This window comes from Aedes aegypti, chromosome 1 (assembly GCF_002204515.2).
Source record: "Aedes aegypti strain LVP_AGWG chromosome 1, AaegL5.0 Primary Assembly, whole genome shotgun sequence".
NCBI lineage: Eukaryota > Metazoa > Arthropoda > Insecta > Diptera > Culicidae > Aedes > Aedes aegypti.
In genome coordinates, this window is record NC_035107.1 from 73207299 (window position 1) to 73233971 (window position 26673).

A 26673-nucleotide genomic window follows, 5' to 3' on the forward strand; every position below is an offset into this window, starting at 1 on the left:
ATTAAATAAGCACTATATTGGCTTTATATTCGAATACAGGGCATGTTTAAATGCCATCCAGTGTTTTGACAGATATACCACGTGCTTTGTGTTTGCATATAGTGGTAAGAGGGAGTCAAACATAAATCTTCTCACTACTACAATTGCAGGTTTTATGACGGGGAAAAGTGATGGTTTAAATTGGTCACTTTTCTTTCCAATACTATTCATCTTATGTGGCCGTAGAAGCAAAGGAGCAGGACAACAACTCAACAATACGGGTGTCGCAGGTTCGAGACGCAAAATGAGGAATTTCAGCATCATAAAACGAGGACCAAATGTGGCAATTGCAAGTCCTCAAAAGGATGAAAACTACCAAAACGAATATGTCTAATACGGAGATGTACTATCTGTATCATTTTATTACATTTTTTGCATACTATTAGAGGTTTCCGTTTTCATTCATTCATTTATTTACCTAGTGTACCAGTGGCTTGGCCGCATACGCGAAAGCTCTCTGGCTGCGTACGCGAAAGCACAAAATATTCGCCCTAAAAACCTGGCGAAAACAACTGACGTTTCTCACGTGGTCTTATATCAGCATTAGTGGTGCAGAGAAGCACGGTTATATCTTGGCACTATAATGGCACGCTATTACGCCTTTTCTGGCATTATAATAGCATTATATGCGTATATAAAACTGACATGCATCAAATGATTACCCTATATGCGCATATAATGCTGTTACCGTGCCGCATTATCGTGCTTACTGGTTACTTGGGTATTGTTAAATAAGAGCCGAATTTGATAATCCATAAAATATGTATTTATGGGTAAGGGCCTGGGTAAGGGTGTCAAGAGACATTTTACCAATTCACAACATACATCAAGACACCGACTGTAAATGGGTTAAAAAATACATTACTCGTATTCTCCGTTGCCATTTCCGATTCAATGCTACCAGGAACGCAAACTGTTTCGAGCCATCTCCACCCACAAAGCCTCTCGATTAGCTAAATGATCCAGATCGTTTATTCCTCCAGCCACATCCCTATTCTCTGGGACCTGGCATTGATTCAAAGCATTATCACCGATTTAATCGTAGGAACCGCTCCCATTGAGAAACTCTCTTGCTCGGTTCTTCAGGTTCCTTGGCAGTCTCGTGTACTATGCCTCCGTCAAGGGATCCGTCCTATCCATCCTTTCCGGTCGCCGATGATCAGTATCCTGATGAATTCGGGACAAACCCCGGACCATTAGCAAACCCAGGAGAATATCTACATGGTGTTCCAGAACGTGCTGGAAATATAATTTGTTCGGGAACATTCCACCGATGATGCAGCTGCGTACTCCCTCTTTGTTGTTAATCGACGAAAACTGAGTCAATCCGTTTTACGCTCATGTAAGATGCGGAAAGATAAGCTAGATTTTTGAAGATGGATAAAGATGTTTTATAAGATGCCACGGATGAAACAAGATAATATGCTGCAAAAAGATAAAAGGCCGCAGCAAGGATTATCTAAAGATATCCTAATAATCTAAAACATCTGGATGTGTCGTCCCCCTCGCTTAAAATGTTATTTGATGAACTTTAATCATATAAACAGGAAGTTGATGCAGTACATCGTCTAAAACGGCAACGATTATAGGCGCATGGATATTCATAAAGCTGTAAGTTCACATTTACCATTGAAAACAAAACACTAAAAAAATCTTTCTTCTGGTTAGCGGCCAGCGGGTGGTTTCGGGAAACGAACGCTACAACCACAACTGGCCCACACCCGGATGCAAGCGATATTTTCGGCCAGACAGCAGGTCGACAATGAAAACTACAAACCTGATTGCTGAAAATGACGCCACAAAAACGGATTCCATTGATCGTTGGTTCAGCAGTAGAAATCTTTTTTCAGATTCAAACTAATATCACAGACAAACAGACGTAACACTTAGAACAAATCTCGATCAAAATCATAGTCACGAGGACATGTATGCCCAATGCTAAAATCGGTGTGTTTGGCCGACAGGCCAACAGATGGCGGTAGTGTGTAAACGTCAAACACGAACAAAAACGATGCGAGCGCTGCGGGTGGCGGATTGGCCACATACCATATTTTTCAATCGACCGTTAAAAAGGTGGTCGATGGACAGTGATGAGAGTGTGACGTCTGTTTGTCTGTGCTAATATATAAATACACTTTGGTCAACAATATATAAAACGTTTCAAAGAAAACCTAATATTTTTGTTTCTTTTTCTTTTTTTGATTAAGCGTGTCATTTGTTTACCACAGAGAAACAGACGTAACACTTAGAACAAATCGAGATCAAAATCATAGTTGCGAAAACATGTACGCCCAATGCTAAAAACACTGTAGGTGGCCGATGGACCAACAGGTGGCGGTAGTGTGTAAACGTCAAACACGAACAAAAACGACGCAAGCGCTGCGGGTGGTCGATTGACCACCTACCATATATTTGAATCGAACGTTAAAAAGTTGGTCGATGGACAGCAGTGAGAGTGTGACGTCTGTTTGTCTGTGTGTTTACCATTTGTGAACGCACATAAAATTTAAATGCAAGATCATATAAATTAAACTGCATCTAGGGGTCATGCACAAATTATGTCACGCTCCAAGGGGGGGAGGGGGTCGCACCAAGCGTGACAAGCCTTACAAAATTTTCGGAGGACTCATACAAAAAGTGTGACAAAGGGGGGGGAGGTCGAAAAAGTTGAAATTTAGCGTGACATAATTTGTGTACCATCCCCTATCCTTCTCTTGTAGTTGCATTGCACATAAAAATTACGGGTAACAGCACAGACAAACAGACGTAACACTTAGAACAAATCTCGATCAAAATCATAGTCACGAGGACATGTACGCCCAATGCTAAAATCAGCGTGTTTAGCCGACGGGCCAACAGATGGCGGTAGTGTGTAAACGTCAAACACGAACAAAAACGAAGCAAGCGCTGCGGGTGGCGGATTGGTCACCTGACATATTTTTGAATCGACCGTTTAAAAGGTGGTCGATGGAACATGATGAGAATGTGACGTCTGTTTGTCTGTGGTAACAGATTTCCTGGTTCTATCTGCGATATCAATATAATTTATGTGCAAAGCTTGATTGCAAAAATCTATGTGTACAGCACATAAAAACTATAGTGGGACTATTCTCAGTGTATGTAGTGGGTAATTTTCTTTCAACGTGCAATTAAGTTCGCAGCACAGACAAACAGACGTCACACTCTCACTGCTGTCCATCGACCAACTTTTTAACGTTCGATTCAAATATATGGTAGGTGGTCAATCGACCACCCGCAGCGCTTGCGTCGTTTTTGTTCGTGTTTGACGTTTACACACTACCGCCACCTGTTGGTCCATCGGCCACCTACAGTGTTTTTAGCATTGGGCGTACATGTTTTCGCGACTATGATTTTGATCTCGATTTGTTCTAAGTGTTACGTCTGTTTCTCTGTGTTCGCAGCTTCCAAACTGAGCTGCGATCGCACTTTGGATTATGGACAAAAAATACAATATACAAAATTCAAAAAATGTTTTTGGAAAAATACATACGAAGTAAGAATAACTCCATAACTCTGCCACAGACAAACAGACGTAACACTTAGAACAAATCGCGATAAAATTCATAGTCACGAGAACATGTACGCCCAATGCTAAAATCGGTGTGTTTAGCCGATGGACCAACAGATGGCGGTAGTGTGTAAATGTCAAACGCGAACAAAAACGATGCGAGCGCTGCGAGTGGTGGATTGTCCACCTACTATATATTTGAATCGGCCGTTAAAAAGGTGGTCGATGGACATCGATGAGAGTGTGACGTCTGGTTGTCTGTGACTCTGCTTTTCGAATGCGACTCTAAGAGTTTCAATTGGACGTGAAAATAGAAATAGAAAACTATAGAGGACGAATGTCGCTGCTGTTCCCTTTGTTCTCGCTCAGAAACATGTCGGGTACATAAGTGTCAAACTACATACTTTTTCGCGTTGACATTTATAGCCCCGCCTATCTCGGCCAGCAAAAGATGTTCCTGCAGCGACGCCAGCGACATTCTTCCTCTATAGTTTATTACCTCTATTGACGTGAATTTAATCCCGGAGATATGGACTGAACACGACAAATTTGTTCTCCGTGTACGGTACGTAATTTTTGGACGAAGCCAACCTGTCTCACAATCGATTTTTGAAACAACAACGCCCAATATTATACGCTACTACTTCCGCTTCCGCTCCTTCCGCTAATCATCACACGTTTTTCATTAAAGTGATACAGACGGTCGCAGCAAAGTGCAGCTTCACCGTAAAATCAGAAAAATCTTCGAAGTGAAAGTTTTCTAGAAAAAATAAGGTTTTTTTGTTGCGATTATACTGAGCACAAATTGGCACTATGATGGCAAACAAGCGTAAAAAGCCCGGTGCGGGAACGAAATCTAATTCTGTACATAATGGCGGAACCAGTGGAGGAAGCACATCCGGCGGTTCAAGGTAGGTGCAGAAGCTTACTTTTTTCCGGTTCCGTTAATATACAATAATAACGGTAATAACCCAGCATCGGTCCATGGCGGAGGAATAGGGTTGTTTGTGCGTCTTTCAATTACAGGGCTGATAGCGAGTCACTTTTTTTCGGTCTAGTCACTGAGTTGCAACAAAAATCACTAGTCACCATTTTGTGTTTTTTATTTTATTTTCTTATGTCGAATTCGTTTTTGAACCTAGGTTGGAACTGGCGCAACCCGTTCTGTATCACAGTTCCAACCCCAACCCGGTTCAGGTTCGACCGAACTACAATTTATTTGACATTGGTTTGTTTATGTGTTGATCACCGACCCAGTTCCTAAAAACGAAAACGACATTAGAAAATTCCTACAGAGAGCCCCATTTGAAATGACAGTTCTTCACAACTGCGTACACTGTAAGCTCAAAGTACCCTTTAAAGGGTAAAAAAGTACCCTTTATGAGAGAAACTAGTTTAACTCATAAAAAGAGTAAAGGCAGGGTGTCGACTACCTGGAAAAACCTGGAAAGTCAGGGAATGTCAGGGAATTCAACTTTTGACCTGGAAAGTCAGGGAAAGTCAGGGAATTTCACTAGAAGTCAGGGAGAACCGCGTCGATTGTTTGCATCGATTAGGTCAACTAAACAAAACAATATTTAGTAATTATTACTTTCAATACGATTTATGGAACAAATGGATAATCAATCTTTCACAATAACAGTTCACCATTGAGAAAACGCTATTATGCATAGAAGAGTGAAATGTACATTATTACCTATACTTATCCTCAGAATTCAAAATTTTCTGAATTAAAAAGAATCAACTACAACAACTGATTGTCACGTTCCGCGCATTTTGCTCAAAATTTTGAGAAAAATAGATTTAATGAAAGTCAAATGTCAATCTTTACAAGTTTGCTCAATATATCCAAGGTAAACTAATCAAAGGATATGTATAAAAAACCTAATTACAAAACAAAAACAGATCGATTTGTTACTTGCTGGTGGTGATCAATCGATCAGTTCATCATCTCTGAATAATTAGGTTTATTCTACGCGTGGCGTGAGGTCAGAACTCTTGGTCTCGTATAGCCAGGTGACAATACTCGATTTGAATGAAGTGAGACCCCATTTGGTTTGCATGGCGAATCACTTCACTCGAGTCGAGTATAACCACCTCACTATACGAGATCAAGAACTCTCACCTTACGACGTTCATAGAATAAGACCAACTGTTTGGATTTCTAGCTTTGTGCTCTTGAAAATTTTGAAGAAAATAAGACATTAGGGCATATTATCCTCATTCTATTTCTGATTGAAACTGATATTTTGCTTTAGAAATCATACTAGGGCATTTTTTTTTAAATTATCGGACAGGTTTGGGCCGGAGGTTCTCCGATTTGTATGAAATTTTCACGAGAGGTAGAGCTCGTGGATATATGACCAAAAATAAAATTCAAAAACATTATAGTGGCCTATTTTTCCGGAAAACTCTTGATGAATTTTCACGATTTCCCTATATACCTCAAATTTCAAAAAATCATATCTCCTGAACTATGCATCGTAGAACAAAAGTCTTTTAGTAAAATCAAAAGGAAATTTTCTCAGCAATCTATTAAAAATATAAAAAGAAAAACATTTCCCGGAAAATTTTTCACCATGACAAATAGGGAAATCGCGAAAATTCATCTATAGTTTTCCGCGAAAATAAGCCACTATATTTTTTTTGAATTTTACTTTTGGTCATGTATCCACGAGCTCTACCTCTGCTGAAAATTTCATACAAATCGGAGAACCTCCGGCCCAAATCGCCCGATGATAAAAAAATACCCTCTACAAGAAATCATATTAATTTTAAAATTTTCAGATATTTTGGAAAATGTGCTCGATTAGGGTCCAAGCGTTACTTCAGGATTTTTATCAGGAGCGTGTTTTAGTATTTATTTTAGTTTTAGTAAATTCTCCAGAAATTCTTAGACGCCTCATACAATTCCTTGAAAAATCTAAAGGAGTCTGTTTGATAATCCATTGACATTGTTCGATAATCCATTGAACATTTTAGAATCCCCTTACACCCCACCCTTCTATTTACGCCAATGTTCATTAAGGTATTAAAGATATATGATTGGAGAAAAAAATGAGGAGCTTCTGGAGTAAATATTAGAATAATTCTTAGAGAAAGAATATCTGGCAAAATACGTTTAAAAATTGTAAGATGAATTTCTGAGAAATCTATAATGAATTCCTCGATTCAATTCTCCAAGAAAGTTCTTTGGCAATAGCTGGAATTTTACATGGAAAAGAAATAAAAACAATCAGGAGAATTTTCTTCCACTAAAAAAGCATGATGGATAATCTTAATAGTTGTGCTTATGCTGCGCGGTGTGTGAGTCGACCCGAGTTACCCTCACCTCGAGTGACGTGAGGCGACTAATGTTAATCAAATGGGAGCGATTCGACAATTGTCACCTCATTAGACCCGTCTCATCTCACACGCCGCGCAGATTGAGCAAAAGTGTTACGTCTTTTATAAAAAAATGTTTAATCAGCTAGTAGAAAGCCCAAAATTGTTCTGTACAAATCGTACTTATTTCGGTTCAAATCAAGGAAATCAATGTTCTGGATTTTTTCTGGAAAACGACTGGAAGGTCAGGGAAAGTCAGGGAATTTTATTTTCCAAATTGAGTCGACACCCTGAAAGGGCCCGTACTCTTTAAAGAGTAAACGGCTTGTACGTCAAACCAACGAGTAAATTTTACCCACTTTCTGAAATACATCATTTTGAAAACAGGGTAAAATTTACTCTATTTTTATGCGATTTCTGAATTAAATTTCAAAGTAATATTCAACAAATGGTAACGGAATAAAATATCGATTGATTGACACGTAATTTAACTTTATTCAGCAATGAAAATAATAAAACTCGAAACAAACACACCATCTCGGGGCGGGAGAACGTTGACGACATTGGCTGGATCCTAGTAGACATCGTTTCTCCCTGGAAAATCATGGCGCAGTAGTTTCATCCTTCATTCGAGTTGTTCGGGAATCCGGCGTCCGGCCGTTATTTTAAGATTATACACAGCCTACAATCACACCACAAAGTTAAGCTTGTGTTTAAATCATTAAGAAGATTAATTTATAGTACTTACTCGTTTTTAATGATTCGCACCATCTCTCCACATAAACAAACTGCTTCAGGTTACACTCACTGTAAACTCGCCATTACCCTTTAAAGAGTAAAAAATACCCATTTTTTCCTGATATATGCAGCTGTCAAAATAACGGGTAATTAAAAATTTTCAATAAAGGGTAAAATGTGCCCATTTACAAGTATGCTGAGGTTACCCTTTAATGGGTGAAAATTGTCTTACGCATGATTATTCATAAAACCAGCATCAGTGTAACCTGAAGCAGTTTGTTTATGTGGAGAGATGGTGCGAATCATTAAAAACGAGTAAGTACTATAAATTAATCTTCTTAATGATTTAAACACAAGCTTAACTTTGTGGTGTGATTGTAGGCTGTGTATAATCTTAAAATAACGGCCGGACGCCGGATTCCCGAACAACTCGAATGAAGGATGAAACTACTGCGCCATGATTTTCCAGGGAGAAACGATGTCTACTAGGATCCAGCCAATGTCGTCAACGTTCTCCCGCCCCGAGATGGTGTGTTTGTTTCGAGTTTTATTATTTTCATTGCTGAATAAAGTTAAATTACGTGTCAATCAATCGATATTTTATTCCGTTACCATTTGTTGAATATTACTTTGAAATTTAATTCAGAAATCGCATAAAAATAGAGTAAATTTTACCCTGTTTTCAAAATGATGTATTTCAGAAAGTGGGTAAAATTTACTCGTTGGTTTGACGTACAAGCCGTTTACTCTTTAAAGAGTACGGGCCCTTCACTCTTTTTATGAGTTAAACTAGTTTCTCTCATAAAGGGTACTTTTTTACCCTTTAAAGGGTACTTTGAGCTTACAGTGTGATGCTGGTTTTATGAATAATCATGCGTAAGACAATTTTCACCCATTAAAGGGTAACCTCAGCATACTTGTAAATGGGCACATTTTACCCTTTATTGAAAATTTTTAATTACCCGTTATTTTGACAGCTGCATATATCAGGAAAAAATGGGTATTTTTTACTCTTTAAAGGGTAATGGCGAGTTTACAGTGTACTGCGATCAGCAAAATCAAGCGTGTGCTAGAATAAGGGCGAAAGTCGCATGATCGATTTCTCTTCATCGATTCTCTCTTCTGTGAATAAAGGTGACAAGAGGCGGGTTTGTTGTTATTTTTTCTCTTTAGGACGCTAAGCAGCGATACAATCTTGTGTCCTGAGGTGACTATTGCCACTATCACTGGTACAGACGCCCTATCTTACTGCTAAAACACAAAAAAACTTTTCAAAATGTTAAGATATTCAAGTTATTACGTATGGCGAAATAGGGAACCACTATGGTCATAACTGGTACACCTACCGTAAATACAAAATATTTAATTGAAAGCAAAATAATGGTATTTGTTTTAATTTCCTCTAAAAATATCGCCGGATTTGAAAATACAGTCAACTCTCCATAACTCGATATTCAAGGGACCATCGACTTATAGAATTATCGAGTTATAGAATGTACTGAAACAAAAAATCACAAAATCGAAGGGTCAAATTTCTGTGTTTCTAATGTATAAAAGTGGTCCTCAGCCTAACTGCTTGGACGGGCCACTTCAATGGTTTCAAAACATGACACGGGCCGCAAGTTATATGAGAATCAGGGTAGACAATCTTTGCCGTCAAATGGAAAAAGTCGGCGACGAAGCTGAAGAAAGAATCGTCTATCATTCAAGCGTTGGATGACTATTTGCTGCAGTGATCCGTCACATAGGCTTTGAGTCACGACGAACAAATAAAGCTTCCTTTGCTATGGTAGAATCTTCGTTCGGGAGCTCTGTGCTGACAAAAATATCAATCTTGTCGTCGACAGATTATAAGCTTTGTTGGAAAAATGAAAAATAAAGCACAAACAAAAAAAAAAAACGCAAAAACGTTAAAACGTGATCTCTAAATCGTCAAGTCCCCGCGCTTACTAACAGGGCTATTGTAGGACAATGCGGAAAGCGAGTACAATTGCCAATACAAACAATTCTGTGATGGAATTCGTTATTTGGTGCGTAGCTAGCGAATACCCGCATAGCAAAAAACACTTTGGCAAATTTTCCAAACAACATTTAAATCATAAATCATACGTTAACTGCTTCCAATATTGTGGCTTAATTGTGTTACTATAAATATATTTCGGTTTTGTACTGTATCTCACACTACATCTACTGTATCGCTAACGGTTACCGTATAGCTAATTGCTATCAATCAGTTCCATATAGTCCGTATTTGGAAACTATGAATAAATCAACTATTTCTAAACTTACGTGGATTATTTGGCACACAATTTGGCAAAACATTCAAATATGATTGCATACTGTTTAGTATCATGAAAAGTTGTCACACATACATTGAAGTCTTATGGTTTGATAGTAAACATACCGTACGCGGAGTAGTTATATTGCACTTGTGTGCGTTTTGTGAAATCGGAGAAAATTTTTCACCAGTCAAACTGCCATATTTGTGTTCATTTCTGCGAATCGAGTGTCGAAACTTGTTTGGTAAGATATTTCATGTTAAATTGCTCAAAAACAACGTACTTAATTTGGTTTCTGTGTTTTCAGAAGTGAAATAAGGAATGCATACTTCTTAGGACTTCAGAGTGGTGCTGCAAAATATTTACAGGTAAGTGTTATTATTATTTTTCATCGAAGTCAGAGTTGACAATGTTCTTTTTCTTTTTAAGAGTTTCAACAGTGCCGAAGGATCGTGGAACCAGAATATCATCCCCAATGCTGAATCTAGGCGCTGAATTCAACTTGAACCTGTTTCGCAACTTTCAGCGGAAATAAAGTTTCTGGAGTAGATACACGAATTGTCTTGTTTTATTATTATGAATAGGAAAAAATAGAATGGCATAGGGTTGATATACCGTTGACTACCATAATCCAATAATTTCACAAATTGTAAACGTTTTTATTCAAAATATATTGTTTTACAATTCTAGAACTGTTTCTTTTGTGGTAGATTGAGTAAAAAATGGATAGTATGTCTACCATCTGATGAACGGTAAATGAAAAATTTTGTTCGACGAAATCGACGATTTTTTATGGTTACATAACTTAACCGCCTATTCCCCACATTTTTATTTGGCTGATTACCGTTTCCCATACTGGCAAAACAGTCTGTGGTACTGTGGGTATATTGTTATTCTGGATGTTGTTCGGAATGGTTCAGATATTGTTTGAATTAGTTGTAGACAATATTGGAAACAGTGCTAATATGGTTCATGATTATGCGGGTATACAACAAACGCCTCCTTCTTTAAGAAAGGGGATCAGAAGGAACTAACATCGTTTTTAACTATTTTGGATTGAAGTTAGTCATGAAAACTTTCGTCGATGATGAAACACCGACCATTCGGGCAGAGTTGAACACTCTTATTCTTGTTAACGGCGGATCCAACTTTCGATTGAATCCTATTCTGGCGTTAATCGGGAAAAACGGTTTTCGACCGAAGAAAAGTAGGAGTGATTATTGTGGAGGATGATGTTTTTTTTATTTCATCACGATTGCCAACACTGGTGAGAATTCATTTGAACGACTTTTTATGTGACTATAAACATTTCTGTTTTTATAAACAGGAAGATTTATGGAATTTCAGGCAAAGTAGATGGCATGATATATCTTAATTCACATAAATTTCAATGATTCCTTCAATTTTGTAAATCTTTGAATATTTTCAAACAAGTCAAAATTCAAAACCTGTCTTATACATTTATGAGAAATTTCTGTGGTGTCCGGTTTTTTTTGAAGACTAGGATACATTGTAAAACCATAAACGCTGAACGGTTCTGGGAAGTGAAGAAATTTTTGGAAGTTTGAGGCAATTTTGAAGCCCTTAGTCTGCCGATACATTTTTTTTTTGACTCGAAATAACTGTAATATTTGAGGAATCTTGGGATGTTAGACAAAATTCAAGCTATTCCTGAGCAAATAAACACAGTCCATACCTCATTATTTCCTGCTCGTCAATCAATTGTTGGCCATGTAGAAAAGCAGATTTTAGTAGTCGGTTGCAAGAACATAAAAATTCAACCGTTGTTATCAATAATTCACTACTTGCGGGCCACTTCACATTGCTATCCAAAATTTGTTCGCGGGCCGCACAAAACGCTCTCGAGGGCCGCATGCGGCCCGCGGGTTGCAGTTCGGTGACCACTGGTATAAATGATCACCTCTGTAAGAAAATAATATTATTCTGTTGATTATACTTTACAAACTATTATTTGAAAACTTTTTACGAAATGCTCGAAAAATCACATTATTTTGACTGACAATATTTGTTTTATTTTCATGTTTTTCAACTTTAATTACAACTTGCAAGTATTTTTTCATCTCTAAACAAGAATTTAACCATGTTTCCCCAAATAAGAAAGATTTTAAAACAGATATCGAGTTATGGAGAGAAATTTCCCTCGCACGTGACATCGACTAGTGGAGATATCGAATTATAGAAATATCGACTTATGGAGAGCACGATGTATGGAAATTTGAAGGGGTAGAAAAATCCATCGAGTTATAGAGTATATCGAGTTATAGAACATCGAGTTGTGAAGAGTCGACTGTAATCCTGATTTTTTTTTTTAAAGAAGCATCCTTTATTGCATTGAATGAATGAAGCATAGCATAGCATAGACTGACTGTACATGTCAATGGTTGCTATTCCGTGATTGATCCGAACCGGTAAGAATTATTGCACTTCGATCCAAATGAATAAGGGATGGGATTTTTCGCATATTCTCGAAGTGCAATTTTAGCAGCTCTCATATTATTGATCAATAACGGCGCCGGCCAAGTCCTTACAGTCAGGTGGGAAGGATAAGGAACGTTATTGTGTAATGATCATTGCTTCTTAAGACCGAGAATACCTCTGCATCTCCACAATCATCACGGGACAGGTGTGGTTAGTGAGGAAGGAAAAAGATCTAGGAGTCACCTTTGGTCGGTGATGCGATCCATGGATTAGGAGAGAAAATACGAAACTTAAAACTAGTGTTGCATTTTTATATCGCAGTAAAAATATATTGAAAGAAATTATAAAAAAGACGACATTCATAATATCAAACTATTCAAACTATTCAACAACTACCGAAAAGCTAAACATTACATATAATTTGCAATTGGATTAGATGGACAAATTTATGTGAAGATTTGCGAAAAAGTTACACGTCTTCTCAGTGAGAATCTAACTCACGACTCCCCGATCTCTAGTTGGGGCGCGTTACCACTACGCCATGAGAGGACTCATGAACGCAGAAGTTAACCTGAATTCGATTTCAGCTCAATAATCACGTGGTCCTTTTTCGCAAAGTGCACCTCTTTCGGAAGAATTAGATGCCCATCTAAACACAACGTTTTCTATATACAGTCAACTCTCCATAACTCGATATTGAAAGGACCATCGAGTTAGGGAGATATCGAGTTACAGAACACAAAACCAGTGCATATGCGATCCAATGGACCATCGAGGTAGCCATGAAAACCAACTTTTACTATGGTTCTCTAACTCGATATCGAGATACCGAATATCGAGTAAGGGAGAGATGACTGTATATCCAATGTCTAACCCGAGAGCGCATTGTTTTTTAGGCTGAGGTTTCTATTGTGTGGGCTTCCAATGGGTCGCGACGTTCTCAAACGACCGGTTACGGAACATGAGTCCGTTGCTCGATAAATACTTGTTTTTAATTTTGAATCGTGGTTTTACGGCCAACCAGCCGAGTGGAAGTTCAACAACTAGGGTAAGTGTTTCCTTAGTTGTGGGTGTTCCTATAATTGCGGTAGTGCCATTTTCACTGATTTCATTACATTAACCATTGAACCGACACTGCGAATCGACGTATTAGCTTGTTGATACGCGGAATAGATGAAAAGAGCTTTCAAATTGCTTTAAATTTGATGAAATACCACTTAAATTGCAAAAACTTTACTTGCTTGTACCAATAGTTGCGGTAAAGTGTTCCTATAGTGGAGGATCCCATATGAAAATAACGGATACCGCAACTATAGGAACACAAATTAAAAATATACCGCAACTAAAGGAACAGTGTACCAATAGTGGAGGCATTATTTTTCACTGACATGCCGTGGATTACTGCGATGAAATCATTTTTCTCATTAGGTCAATGGTCGTTACTTCCCGTTACAACATTAACCTGTACATTAATTGCGCATCTTGAATTTGGGCGTTTAAATGAAGTTCAATGGTGCTTAGTACCTCCACTATTAGTACATCTACTCTACCGAAAAGTTAAACATTACATATAATTTGCAATTGGATTAGATGGACAAATTTATGTGAAGATTTGCGAAAAAGTTACACGTCTTCTCAGTGAGAATCTAACTCACGACTCCCCGATCTCTAGTTGGGGCGCGTTACCACTACGCCATGAGAGGACTCATGAACGCAGAAGTTAACCTGAATTCGATTTCAGCTCAATAATCACGTGGTCCTTTTTCGCAAAGTGCACCTCTTTCGGAAGAATTAGATGCCCATCCAAACACAACGTTTTCTATATACAGTCAACTCTCCATAACTCGATATTGAAAGGACCATCGAGTTAGGGAGATATCGAGTTACAGAACACAAAACCAGTGCATATGCGATCCAATGGACCATCGAGGTAGCCATGAAAACCAACTTTTACTATGGTTCTCTAACTCGATATCGAGATACCGAATATCGAGTAAGGGAGAGATGACTGTATATCCAATGTCTAACCCGAGAGCGCATTGTTTTTTAGGCTGAGGTTTCTATTGTGTGGGCTTCCAATGGGTCGCGACGTTCTCAAACGACCGGTTACGGAACATGAGTCCGTTGCTCGATAAATACTTGTTTTTAATTTTGAATCGTGGTTTTACGGCCAACCAGCCGAGTGGAAGTTCAACAACTAGGGTAAGTGTTTCCTTAGTTGTGGGTGTTCCTATAATTGCGGTAGTGCCATTTTCACTGATTTCATTACATTAACCATTGAACCGACACTGCGAATCGACGTATTAGCTTGTTGATACGCGGAATAGATGAAAAGAGCTTTCAAATTGCTTTAAATTTGATGAAATACCACTTAAATTGCAAAAACTTTACTTGCTTGTACCAATAGTTGCGGTAAAGTGTTCCTATAGTGGAGGATCCCATATGAAAATAACGGATACCGCAACTATAGGAACACAAATTAAAAATATACCGCAACTAAAGGAACAGTGTACCAATAGTGGAGGCATTATTTTTCACTGACATGCCGTGGATTACTGCGATGAAATCATTTTTCTCATTAGGTCAATGGTCGTTACTTCCCGTTACAACATTAACCTGTACATTAATTGCGCATCTTGAATTTGGGCGTTTAAATGAAGTTCAATGGTGCTTAGTACCTCCACTATTAGTACATCTACTCTACCGAAAAGTTAAACATTACATATAATTTGCAATTGGATTAGATGGACAAATTGATGTGAAGATTTGCGAAAAAGGTACACGTCTTCTCAGTGAGAATCGAACTCACGATTCTCCGATCTCTAGTTGGGGCGCGTTATCACTACGCCATGAGAGGATTCATGAACGCAAAAGTTAACCTGAATTCGATTTCAGCTCAATAATCACTTGTTCCTTTTTCGCAAAGTGCACCTCTTTCGGAAGAATTCTCGCGTAACTTTTCAAAACGTCCTAAGTAACAAATGTAAACAAATCGAGATTATCAATGCAAATCATTTGCGTTGCACTACTTAGCAGCACACTAGAATACTCGTTCTGATGTATTAACAACAAATTGATCTATTAAAAGTTTAACAAAATGACCAATGTTCAAAACTGCATCGCTTTTAATCAATTGTTACATTGGACCTTTGATCAGAGAACCAACCACATGTCCTATGTAACATTTATGAATAAACACGATTCTAATGTTACATTGGACATTCCTGAATAAAGCTTTGGAATGGAGTTTAAAAGGTAGAATGATTTGTAGAAGCGTGTCTGAGACACTACTTAGATGTATAGAATGCCATAATAACTGCTTCTCAATCATTTCAGTCGATATTTTCAGAGTCGCACTGCCTCGCAACATTGAAAACGCTCAAGTGACAAAAAGAGAATGAGTTACACAAAACTGAATTTTGGTCTTTTTGCCAAACCATGTTTTACCGTTTCGCTGGATTGGATCAGCTGCAACTTCTTTTTTCATATTATTAGCGCATTGCGTGCATATAGGGGAATGATACTGAGCACAAGATTGAGCATCATGATGTCATTGTATCAATCTGATTCAGATGCATGGTCGATCAAGCATATAAATATGCTTCCCGGCAGCAACACGAGCAACGTACATGCGCGACTTGCTCACACATATTTGCAGAGCGATCAATCACCGAAAAGCGGAGAAGCTGTATGTATTTGTTAGGCGTGGGCTCCTTTCTCAAGTTCCTACAACAAGATGGACGGCGTCGTCATCGTCATCATTCCCCACCGCAATTTGTTGTTTCAACCGACGGCTGGTGTTGCTTGCAATACAGCCGTCACCACCACCACGTCATGCAGTGGGAAACTCACACATGATCATGTGGGCGAAACTGTCATAAAAACGGGGGGAAAATTGAGGGAGAATCAGTGAGAGAGCAAAATGTCCTACATACAGCTCAACGTTTCCCCTCCTTCTGTTGTTACATAGGACACATAGACGGAGGGGAAGAAGTGGCGTCGTGGGATTGAATGAATCAAAACAAAGCACAGCTGGTGTCTCCGATTAGCACACCGCAACAAAGTGTCGATATTTTCAGAGTCGCTCTGACTCGCAATATTGAATACGCTCAAATAACAAAAAGAGAACGAGGTACACAAAACTGTATTTTGGTCTTTTTGCCAAATCATGTTTTAAGCTTACGCTGGATTGGATCAGCATTCGCTCAGCTGCCAGTTCTCTTTTCATGTTATCAGCGTATTGAGTGCATGAAGGAAAATGATATTGAGCATCATGATCTTATTGTATCAATCCGATTCAGATCCATGGTCGATGAAGCATATACATATGCTTCACGGCAGCAACACGAGCAACGTGCATGCGCGACTTGCGCACATATATATATATTTGCAGAGCAATCATTTACCGTAGAACGGAGAAGCTGTATGTATTTGTTTGGCATTGGTTTCCTACAACACAATCAACGGCGCCGTCATCGTCATCATTTCCCACCGCTATTTGTTGTTTGCGCCGACGGCTGGTGCCGAATGCAACACAGTCGTCACCACCCGTCGTGCAGTGGGTAACTCACACACGAACAAGTGTGGGCGAAACCAGCATTGAAACGGGGGGAAGATTGAGAGAAAAACAGCGAGAAAGCAAAAAGTCCCAAATACAGCTCAACGTTTCCCCTCCTTCTGTTGTTACATAGGACACATAGACGGAGGGGAAAAAGTGACGGCGTGGCATTGAATGAATCAAATTGTTGTTTGTGAGAGACGTTAACCCGAAGGTCATGCGTCCCTTCTTCAAATGAATCAAAACAAAGCACAGCTGGTGCCTGCGATTATCACACCGCAACAAAATGAGCACTTCAACTTGAATGTTTAAGCAGTTCAACGCACGTGGATACAAAATGAAATAAAACACGCTTGCTGTGTGCTCAAATCAAAATGTCCGATGTTACTATAACTGAAAAAAATGACCGAAGTGAATGTCCAATGTAACAATTGTTGAAACAGAACGACCTATGTGATTTATCCTATGTACATATTTTTGGTCAAAACGTCCTATTTGATATTTTTATAGATTTCAGTGTAATTTCCAAATAAATTGACAAAATTTCATTTCTTACGTTGAACTATATTACACTGCTTCCCTCTACAAGCAACACAGTGGGGAAAAATTGTTTCATTTTGATACAGTTTCAAAATATATTTTCACAACCTTCAAGCTCGATTTACTCGAAATGTGTGAATTGTTAGATAGGCCGTTTTGAAAAGTTACGCGAGAATTAGATGCCCATCCAAACACGCCCCAACTAGAGATCGGGGAGTCGTGAGTTCGATTCTCACTGAGAAGACGTGTAACTTTTTTGCAAATCTTCACATCAATTTGTCCATCTAATCCAATTGCAAATTATATGTAATGTTTAGCTTTTCGGTAGTTGTTAAACTTCCACTCGGCTGGTTGGCCGTAAAACCACGATTCATAATTAAAAACAAGTATTCAAAGGTTATTTTTAGTAATGACGAAGACAGAAGGGATTGTGTATTTTAAAAGTGTATGTAACAGAAATAAGGGTATTGTCGACACATGTAATGACGAACCATTCAAAGTATGTTTGAAAATTAAAATAAAATCAAAAAAAAAGTTACGTTGCAACAAAACATTCATAATGTCGAACTATTCAAAGGTTATTTTGACCAATGACGAAAACTGAAATCCAAGTAGCAATCGGCTATTCTGGTCATTCCATCCATGCTGGGTGGCAATGCCTGTTGCAAAGCAACCAACCCAACAAGGTCGTAGTAAGCTGCGACCCATATTCAAATTGTTTTTTCTCTTTCAATTTTGCACATCGTGCAGTATACCGTGAGGGCCCCTAACTCTGCGCAGCTCCTAACTCTGCGCACTTTTACCAAAATCCACCAAAATCTGGTAAAATACTTAAATTTTTGTTTACAATTTTTTTTTATATATTGCTACAATAGTAATAAAAAAGTACGCGAAGAATTTTCTTGACAAATTTACGTTTATTACTTTAATAAAAAATAAAATAGCTTTAAAAATATTGAAAAACGTCCAAATTGACTACCCGTTAGCAAAAATGCTAAGGAAGTACCTCATCACTTAAATCATTTGAAGCAAATTAAAGAGAATATATTTCAGATTTTTAGTACGTAGGCACTAGTTTATTTATCGAGCAATCATCACTGGTAAATTGCAACTTTTTTTTCTTCATTTTCTTATTCTTCTTAACTGCCCATAAACGCATGTCAGTCCCATGTTTGCTGGATTTCCTATTCACATGGGACAATTATGCTTTTATGGGCAGTTAAGTGCGCATAGTAAAGAACCATTTTTCAACTATGTTCCTTACTATGCGCAGCAGTTATAAAACGTTATTTTCAACAAACAATCAACCCTCCAGAGGTCGATATTGAAGGGAACATCCATGTATTGTCACATTTTCATACTCTTCCTCCCCTCAACGATGGACGTAATTTTTGAATGCTTCCTAATCATACAATAAAATAATTTAGATTTTTTGTATAGTTTCATGAGTCAATATCGAGTAATGGAACATCGAGGTTTAATCGTATTTACTATATAGAAACGCCATTAAAGTACCGAACCGAACCAAAGAAAATATGGTTTTTATATTTTCTAGTGAAAATACATAAACAGTCCAAGCAAATTTTCCTTTACACGCCAAGGGTGAACGCAAAAAAAAACGTAGTTTGTACCCTTTTTGTATGTTGGTTTAGATTTTAGAAAACTAAGTTAATTACATGTTTTGGAAATCATATGATGATTTCGATTATTTTGAAAGTTGCACTTAATGGCATTCATTAACAGTAATTATCATGGATTGAATTATAGATAAAATTCACTTCATTTAGTAAACTTCTATGTTTGAGACATTCCACGCTCCATTAGGGACGTAAAGCCGTATAAAGTAAGAAAATGAAGATTAATTCAGAGTTTAACTGCTAGTAATGCTTTTAGTAAAATACTTTGACTGTTATACAGAATTTATCGAGTGCGCAGAGTTAGGAACCTAAATGCGCAGAATAAGGAGCATTGCAAAAATGAGTGCGCAGAGTTAGGAACACGGACACCCTTCAGAAAAATTAAAAATTTGCAATAAAAATCATTACTTAGTGAAGCTTTTATATGTTTTCCTTATACATAAGATCAATAAGTATTTGCTCCCAAAATTTCAGACTATTGTGTTTTGTTTTCAATTAATTACAGCTGTTTGAAATTTGAAAAGCCTTAAGTGCGCAGAGTATGGGGCCTTCACGGTAGTCGCATTTAAATAAAGCTCCTTAATTGTTCTCGAAGTATTCGCGTTTTTCAATTCCGAGTTCCGGTAACGAAATCCCAATAGGTTATGGGCACCACACAGAAAGAGCTGGCGCACGGAATTCCGCAGTTCCGCGGGAATGGAAGCGAGTTCCAGAATTGGAGTTACCGGGTGAAGCTTTTCATCAAAGCAGCTGGCGTGTCAGTGGTTCTCACCGGAGAAGCCCCGGAAGTAGAAGCTGATCGAGTGAAGTTCGTGGAAACGGACCGGAAGGCGAAATCACTGCTGGTGAGTTTTATTTCCGACGAGTGCTTGGAGGTCGTTCGGGAAAAGACAACCGCAAAAGAAATCAAATGAGGGAGAGCCTGGAGGCGACGTACGCGAAAAAGTCCGTGGCCAGCCAGACGTTGATAAGGAAGCAACTGGCACGGCTCCGGATGAAAGAAAGCAACGGTACGAAAGCTCAAAACGGCCGGTGCAACCCTAGCGGAAGCGGATCTGGTGTCCCAACTTTTCCTGACACTACCGGACTCGTACGACCCATTGGTGACGGCGCTGGAAAACGTAAGCGAAGCTCCTCTAGGATTTAACGCTCGATTTGGTGTAGGGACGTTCCGATATTGCAAAGTATCGATATTTGATTCGATACGATTATCGAATCAAAATATCGATACCACCGATATATTGATTCAAAATATCGATATATCGGAATATCATATGATATATCTAAATGGACAAAAATTCAAGATTAGCAATTATTTTGGCCGACATTAAAATAAATGTCTTCTGTTTATATACTTTTTGGAAAAAATTGAACGGAAAATGCTTCTTGAAATACAAAACATATAATAATATATAGAGAAAACCCCACAATTGTTTTCCACTTATGAGATGATGTAACAATCAGGCGAGTTGTTGGTAGGTGTAAATAAGTGTTCAGTCAATTATCATTTCCTATCCCTTAGCTTTCGCAAGAATGTGGCCACGACAATTTTAGACTGCCAGAAGATGCGTTAATTTCGGCTAAGAGGCAGATTTGTCCCAAACATTTGTATATGGTAACGGACGGGAACCCTCATACAGCCGTCAAGTACTGTACCATAATTGTTTGCCATATACACTTAGTGACATAAGTTAGTAATCAAATACTAGTTTTCCATAGCCCAAGTTTTGATATCTGTATCTCAGCTTTTGGTAGTCCGAATTGGATGAAAATAGGATGACAAACTACAAATAACCTCATATTTTGTACATACTGAGATCATTCAATTTCAGACCTTTTCCAAACATAAAATTAATCAAGAGATTTTTCAATTTAATCGAAAAGCAGTAGGTTGTAATTGATTGGTGACGGGGTTGGTGGTCTAAAGGCTACCGCTTCTGTTTCATATGCAGAAGGTCATGGGTTCAATCCCAGACCCGTCCCTTTCCTCGTACTTTGTACTTGTATCTTTCACTTGCTTCTATCTTCCACTCCTTATCTATCACATTCACACCCTGCTAGTTCATAGCAAACGCTAGAACCAGAAACGGACAAGAAACCGTTTCCTTACGACTGATACATAGGCAGTCTGCTAACCAAAGACTGCTAACCTCTCTGCCATGCCTTTCCTCAAACCCATACACTCCCGCATGAACTGGCTTGAACGCAGTGGTATATACGGTTTACGTGGGAGCCAGTTTAATGCATCATCGATTCCTCACTCTTTCCTTCATTGGTCTGCATTCTGACGTGGCAGGCGCCATTGTTGCCTAAAGCACTTATACACTGAGGGTGTCTGTTAGTCCCAAACAGCCATTCGGTTGGTTCCTTGTTTAAGTGCAGCTGATCTGGCGATACTGGAGTAGCATCCACGGGCGGGCAATCAAGCTCAAGCTCAAGCGGTAAGTTGTAATTGGTTGGTGTGATATTCTGTAACTTTATGTATCTTTTGAAACTGAAGAATTTTGCCGAACAATCTAACCAACTTACCATTTTTGAATTAAATTAAAAAATCTCTTTTGATACTTAGTTTTTCCTTTGAACAACCCTCTGAAACTCTTTGGAAAATGTCTAAAATTTAATAAGATAAGTATACACAAAACTTCAGATTATTTGCAGTTCGCTATCCAAATTTTACCCAATTCGCCAGAAGCTGAGATACAGATGCAGATCTCCAAACTTGGGCATTTTGTATGGAAAAACAGCCTTCAGTTACTAACTTTTGTCACTGACTGTATGTACGATATATCGGAAGGGAATATCGATATTACCGATATATCGAATAGAAAATATCGATACCAAAATATCGAATATCGAAAGCAAAATATCGATATTCCGATATATCGGAAGTATCGGAACGTCCCTAATTTGCTGAAGCAACGGCTTTTGGCTGAGGAGTCAAAACGGTCGGATCGACAAGAAGATGCCAGCGAAGACAAGCCGGCCGCCTTTTCGGAAGCAGTCAACGCAAATTCGATGGTAAGTGCCACAAATGTGGCATGCGTGGTCACATGAAAAAAGATTGCAAGCAACGTGGTCAAGACGATGGGCATAGCAACGGTGCACGTGGTAACGCCCATAGCAACGGGCGTGGAAAACGCGAAGCCAACTGGATTTTTTTTTTATTATCGTACAAATTGGGCCGAAGAGTCTCAGATTTTCATGAAACTTTTTCCACAGGCAGGGCTCATGGATACATGAATAAAAAAAAATGAGAAAAATTCAGGGTCGCCTATTTTTCCGGAAAACTCAGGTGGATTTTTTTTGTTTTCCCTTGACACTACTTACTTTGAAAAATCATAACTTTAGAACGAAGCATCGTAGAAACAAAGTTTTTATATGAAAATGAAAGCAAATTTTCTCAAAAATCCAAAAAAAAAATATGAACTGGAAAAAGTTTTTCACAAAATTTTCACCGTTGGGAAAATTCGTAAAGAAAAGCCGGAAAAACTATGCCCGAACTCGTGGAAAATTTTCAAAAAAATATTTTCGAGACGGTAATTTTATAAGCTTTAATCACTGAAATTTTTGGAATGCACTTTTTTTCGTTTTTGAGTTATGGCCAATTTTGTGAAAAATGTCCAGATGTGCCATATAAGACTTTTCTTTGAAAAATCATAACTCCAGAACGAAACATTGTAGAAACAAAGTTTTTATATGAAAATTTAAGCAAATTTTCTCAGAAATCCAAAAAAAAGTATGAACTGGAAAAAGTTTTCCACAAAATTTTCCACCGTTAGGGAAATTTATAAAGAAACCCTGGAAAATCTATGCCCGAACTCGCGGAAAATTTTTATTAAAATATTTTTGAGAAGGAAACTTTATAAACTTCAACTCTGGTAACTTTTAGGATGTACTTTTTTTTGTTCCTGAGTTATGGTCAATTTTGTGAAAAATGCAAAGATTTGCCATACATGCCTTTTCGTTTAAAAATCATGACTCAAGACTCATCATGACTTGTCGAACCGAATTCAAATTATCTCAAAAATATGAAATTTTTGAAATGCAATCAGTTTCCCAGGACATTTTTCACTGTTTATGAAAACAAATAATGAAAACCCGATTAGCTATTCCAGCTTTCAAACAAAGTATATTTGAAAAGAGCGATCAATAAGATCCAATCCTACAATATTTTTCAATACGCTCATTTTTCGTTCCTAAAACATGATCAAATATTGCTAGGATGAGCTGTTTGAACCAGGGACGAAAAAAATCATGCTCACTATACTCAATTCACTGACATTTATGCCACCATCAAAGTAACCGCACCACCACCAATATGATTGCACCAATGAAGATGGCACAAAAGTAGATGAAAAAACAAACAACGATGCCCGTACGTTGCTGGTGTTTTTGATTATCAGAAGCAGAAGAGTGTCAGTTTTAGAAAATTGATTATCATTGAGGTTCATACTAATTAAAAAATATGCTGCTTTACGGGTAATGAACGATCCGATGCTCGGAATCGATGATGTTGACGCGTCTTTACTGTGCTTTGTGCAAAAATTACAACTTCCCGAAGCGGAATGTAAAAAAGTCAAGCTGTCCAGAATGAATATCATTTTTTGCTTCCGATGATCATAAAGCGGTTGAGTATCAGCAGGGTAAAAGGAAACTGACAATCTTGCGGCAAGTGCTTTGCCAATCTTTGTTGTGTTGTCAAGGCGAGGATAAAAACAAATAAAAATCAACGAAGATTCTACCCAGCAAGTATCAATGTAGGCGAGGGTAGATTGAGTATTTTCGTCCCTGGTTTGAACCATATATTTACAAATTTATAAGTTCATAAACAAAATTTCTTAAGAACGAAACTACATAGAAACAAAGTTTTCTTCAATCAGAATGTAGGCAATTTTTTCCTGTTAGGTTACTACAAAATTGACAGTGAAATAAATGGGTAGACAATATGACAAATAGGTATTTACCAATTCAAGTTTAAAGCGTTGAAATGGCTTGAGAATCATAAGTTTACCAAAAACTAACAAAGAGCAGTGAGAAAGTGCAAGTGTTGTCTATCAGCTGTATATTACTCGTTATTATTTTTTGTAAAGTGAAAAAAGTTTTCCCGAAGCTGTTGAAATGGACAAAGTTCAATATTACGAATACAATTCTTTGTGCTGTAACCCTTTCGGACTGGACGGCCACAAATCAGTAAGGACAAATCTACGATCGATCAGCCAAGGCCTCATCAGTAAGCTTACGTAACAAGTCGCAGAATGACGATTTTCACAGCACGAGTCGTACATTTGTCCAACGAGGCTTGCCGAGTTGGATAACTACGACGAGTGCTGTAAAAATCAAGTTCTGCAACGAGTTGCGTACAATATTTTTTTGCAATTTCGTAGAACACCACTGGAGGGTATCAGAAATCACATCTGGATGCTTGCACCATTATTTTGCAATTTCTGAAAATAGTTGGGTAATGATTCATTACGCAACTCAAAACAGTTGCCTAATGAGAAAGCGTTGCGTAATGAATAATTACAGCACTGGTTTCAGTTGCGTAATGAAAATTCCCGCACCGCATACTTCAATGCAGGAAAGTAGGCCGTATCATGACAGATTGGCGTGATAAAAAACAGCCTATTACGATGAGAAATTGCAAAAAATATATTTAAGCATTGAAACACATGAAATTATTAGACTAACTTACATTTTATGAGTTTTAATTACGATTTGTTTTTGCGATCAATATATAAACATTAGATCAATTTCACAATATCAACAATATGTAATCACTTGATGAATCACCGTCAATCCCATCACCCAAAAGCAGGGATAAAAAAAGATGGCGCAAATGTTGCACAGCATTATATGAATGACTGTAAGTCCAAGACGCCTCCATTTCCTAAGAGAGGAGGTTAAATAAACCAACGTGGCAATAACATGACTACCTGAGGGTTTCAAACATATCCTACGCAAAATAAAATTATATATATTTTAGTAGTCCTTATTTCACTGCTAAATGGTTTGATCGTTTATTTTCAGCGGAACCGTAAAAAAACTGCAGTTCGGTTTGCCGCCAGCACAAAGCCTCATTCAACTCATCAATAATCCATACCTTTCGGACGTAGTGTTCAAAGTAGGCCAGGCCGGCGTGCTCATCTACGCACACAAGCTCATCATAACAACGGCAAGTGAGGTTTTCTATGCGCAATTCAATGGTCACTTCATGGAAGCTAGAAATGATCAGAAATCCGCTCCAGTTATCGTACAAGACATTGAACCAGGCGTATTCTTGGAAGTTCTAATTTATATCTATTGCGAGCGTGTCAATTTGAATGCTAGTAATATGCTAGACATATACTACGCGTCACATAAGTATATGTTGCAATCGTTGAGCGAGAAATGTGAGGATGCCTTCGAGCGATTAACGACTGAAGATAACGTTCTGAAAGTGTTCCAAGAGAACCAAAAACATCGATTTGACAACGTCGATCAGCAGTGCTTGAAAATCATTCGCGATAATCCCATCAAACATTTCAAACAGGACCATTTCCTGAAACTAAGCGCTGAGGCACTTCTTGTTATTGCTTCGCAATCGACGATCAATTGTCAAGAGGATCACATGCGACAGGCGATAGAAACATGGAAAAAACAAAACGGGGCGCTGGACGTTGCATATAACATAAAGGACGTGTTATGTCGAAAACTTCATTTCTTCGGATCCCCTTATTTTCAAGCCAACATCGATACATCTCTCCTTCTAACTGTGAAATCCAAAATTGCGTTATACGGATTGGGCGTTTTTGTAGGTGTTGATCAAGAGATTCCTCCCGCCGGAAAGGTCGAAATCGTTATAATGTGCCAAGGCAAGCAACTTGCTTCAAAAAGTGTACCGATTCACAAAAATTTGCAAACACACGAAATTATGTTTGAAAAGGTGATAATCGACGCGAATTGTAACATTCAAGTCGCGATTAAAAAACCGGACGATCTGAAAGAATTGAAAATGTTTCACATCAAAGGTTTTATGTTGGCTGGTACACTGGGGAAGGCAAACATCGTATGCAAACAACATAGCACGCAACAATGTTATATCTGTCGTTACAACCCTTGTTACTGCCAGCATAATTGTGTATCCTATCTGATGTGTGAAGCTACCCACGAATAAACACGCTAAATGATAAGTTACGTTATCTTATCCAAGAATTCCGCTCAACAATCAAAAGTTTTGACCAAACTTAACGCTAAACAGAGTTATAGAACGGCAGCAGCAAAAATAAACTTGCATAAACGTTCGACGAATAAAGAAAAATAACAACTCGTTTGTTTATTTCAGTTTTTTTTTCATACACGTGAAAGAAATGTCCAATACGCAGCAATGTTGTACACTCAACAGCCCCATTCAACACTCCTCCTCATGCACGATGCCGTTGGAATGTTCCATCCGGAAAACTTTTCGGCATAATAATCCTCTGGTTCAGGGCTGGTAGCAAATCAGTTTATAGTGACCTGGCTGATTTTTTTTTTTCTTTACGGCAGCAAATCAGGCTATACAAAGTAAAGGTAAGGTACTGCGGGGCAAGTGGGTAAATGGGGTATCAGGTA

The 26673-nt window shown here is 38.2% G+C and overlaps 1 protein-coding gene and 1 long non-coding RNA gene across 2 annotated transcripts; both read left to right on the forward strand.

Moving 5' to 3' along the window:
* Window positions 1-4215: 4215 nt before the first annotated feature.
* On the forward strand, window positions 4216-26403 carry LOC5566749 (BTB/POZ domain-containing protein 6). The gene is made up of 2 exons (XM_001651106.2): window positions 4216-4479; window positions 25111-26403. The coding sequence occupies exons 1-2, from the start codon at window positions 4382-4384 to the stop codon at window positions 26234-26236; spliced, it is 1224 nt and encodes a 407-aa protein (XP_001651156.2). The 5' UTR covers window positions 4216-4381; the 3' UTR covers window positions 26237-26403.
* Window positions 9708-10467, forward strand: LOC110675300. Its single transcript, XR_002499350.1, has 2 exons — window positions 9708-10153; window positions 10217-10467. It is a non-coding gene; the product is annotated as an uncharacterized LOC110675300 (long non-coding RNA).
* Window positions 26404-26673: the final 270 nt, after the last annotated feature.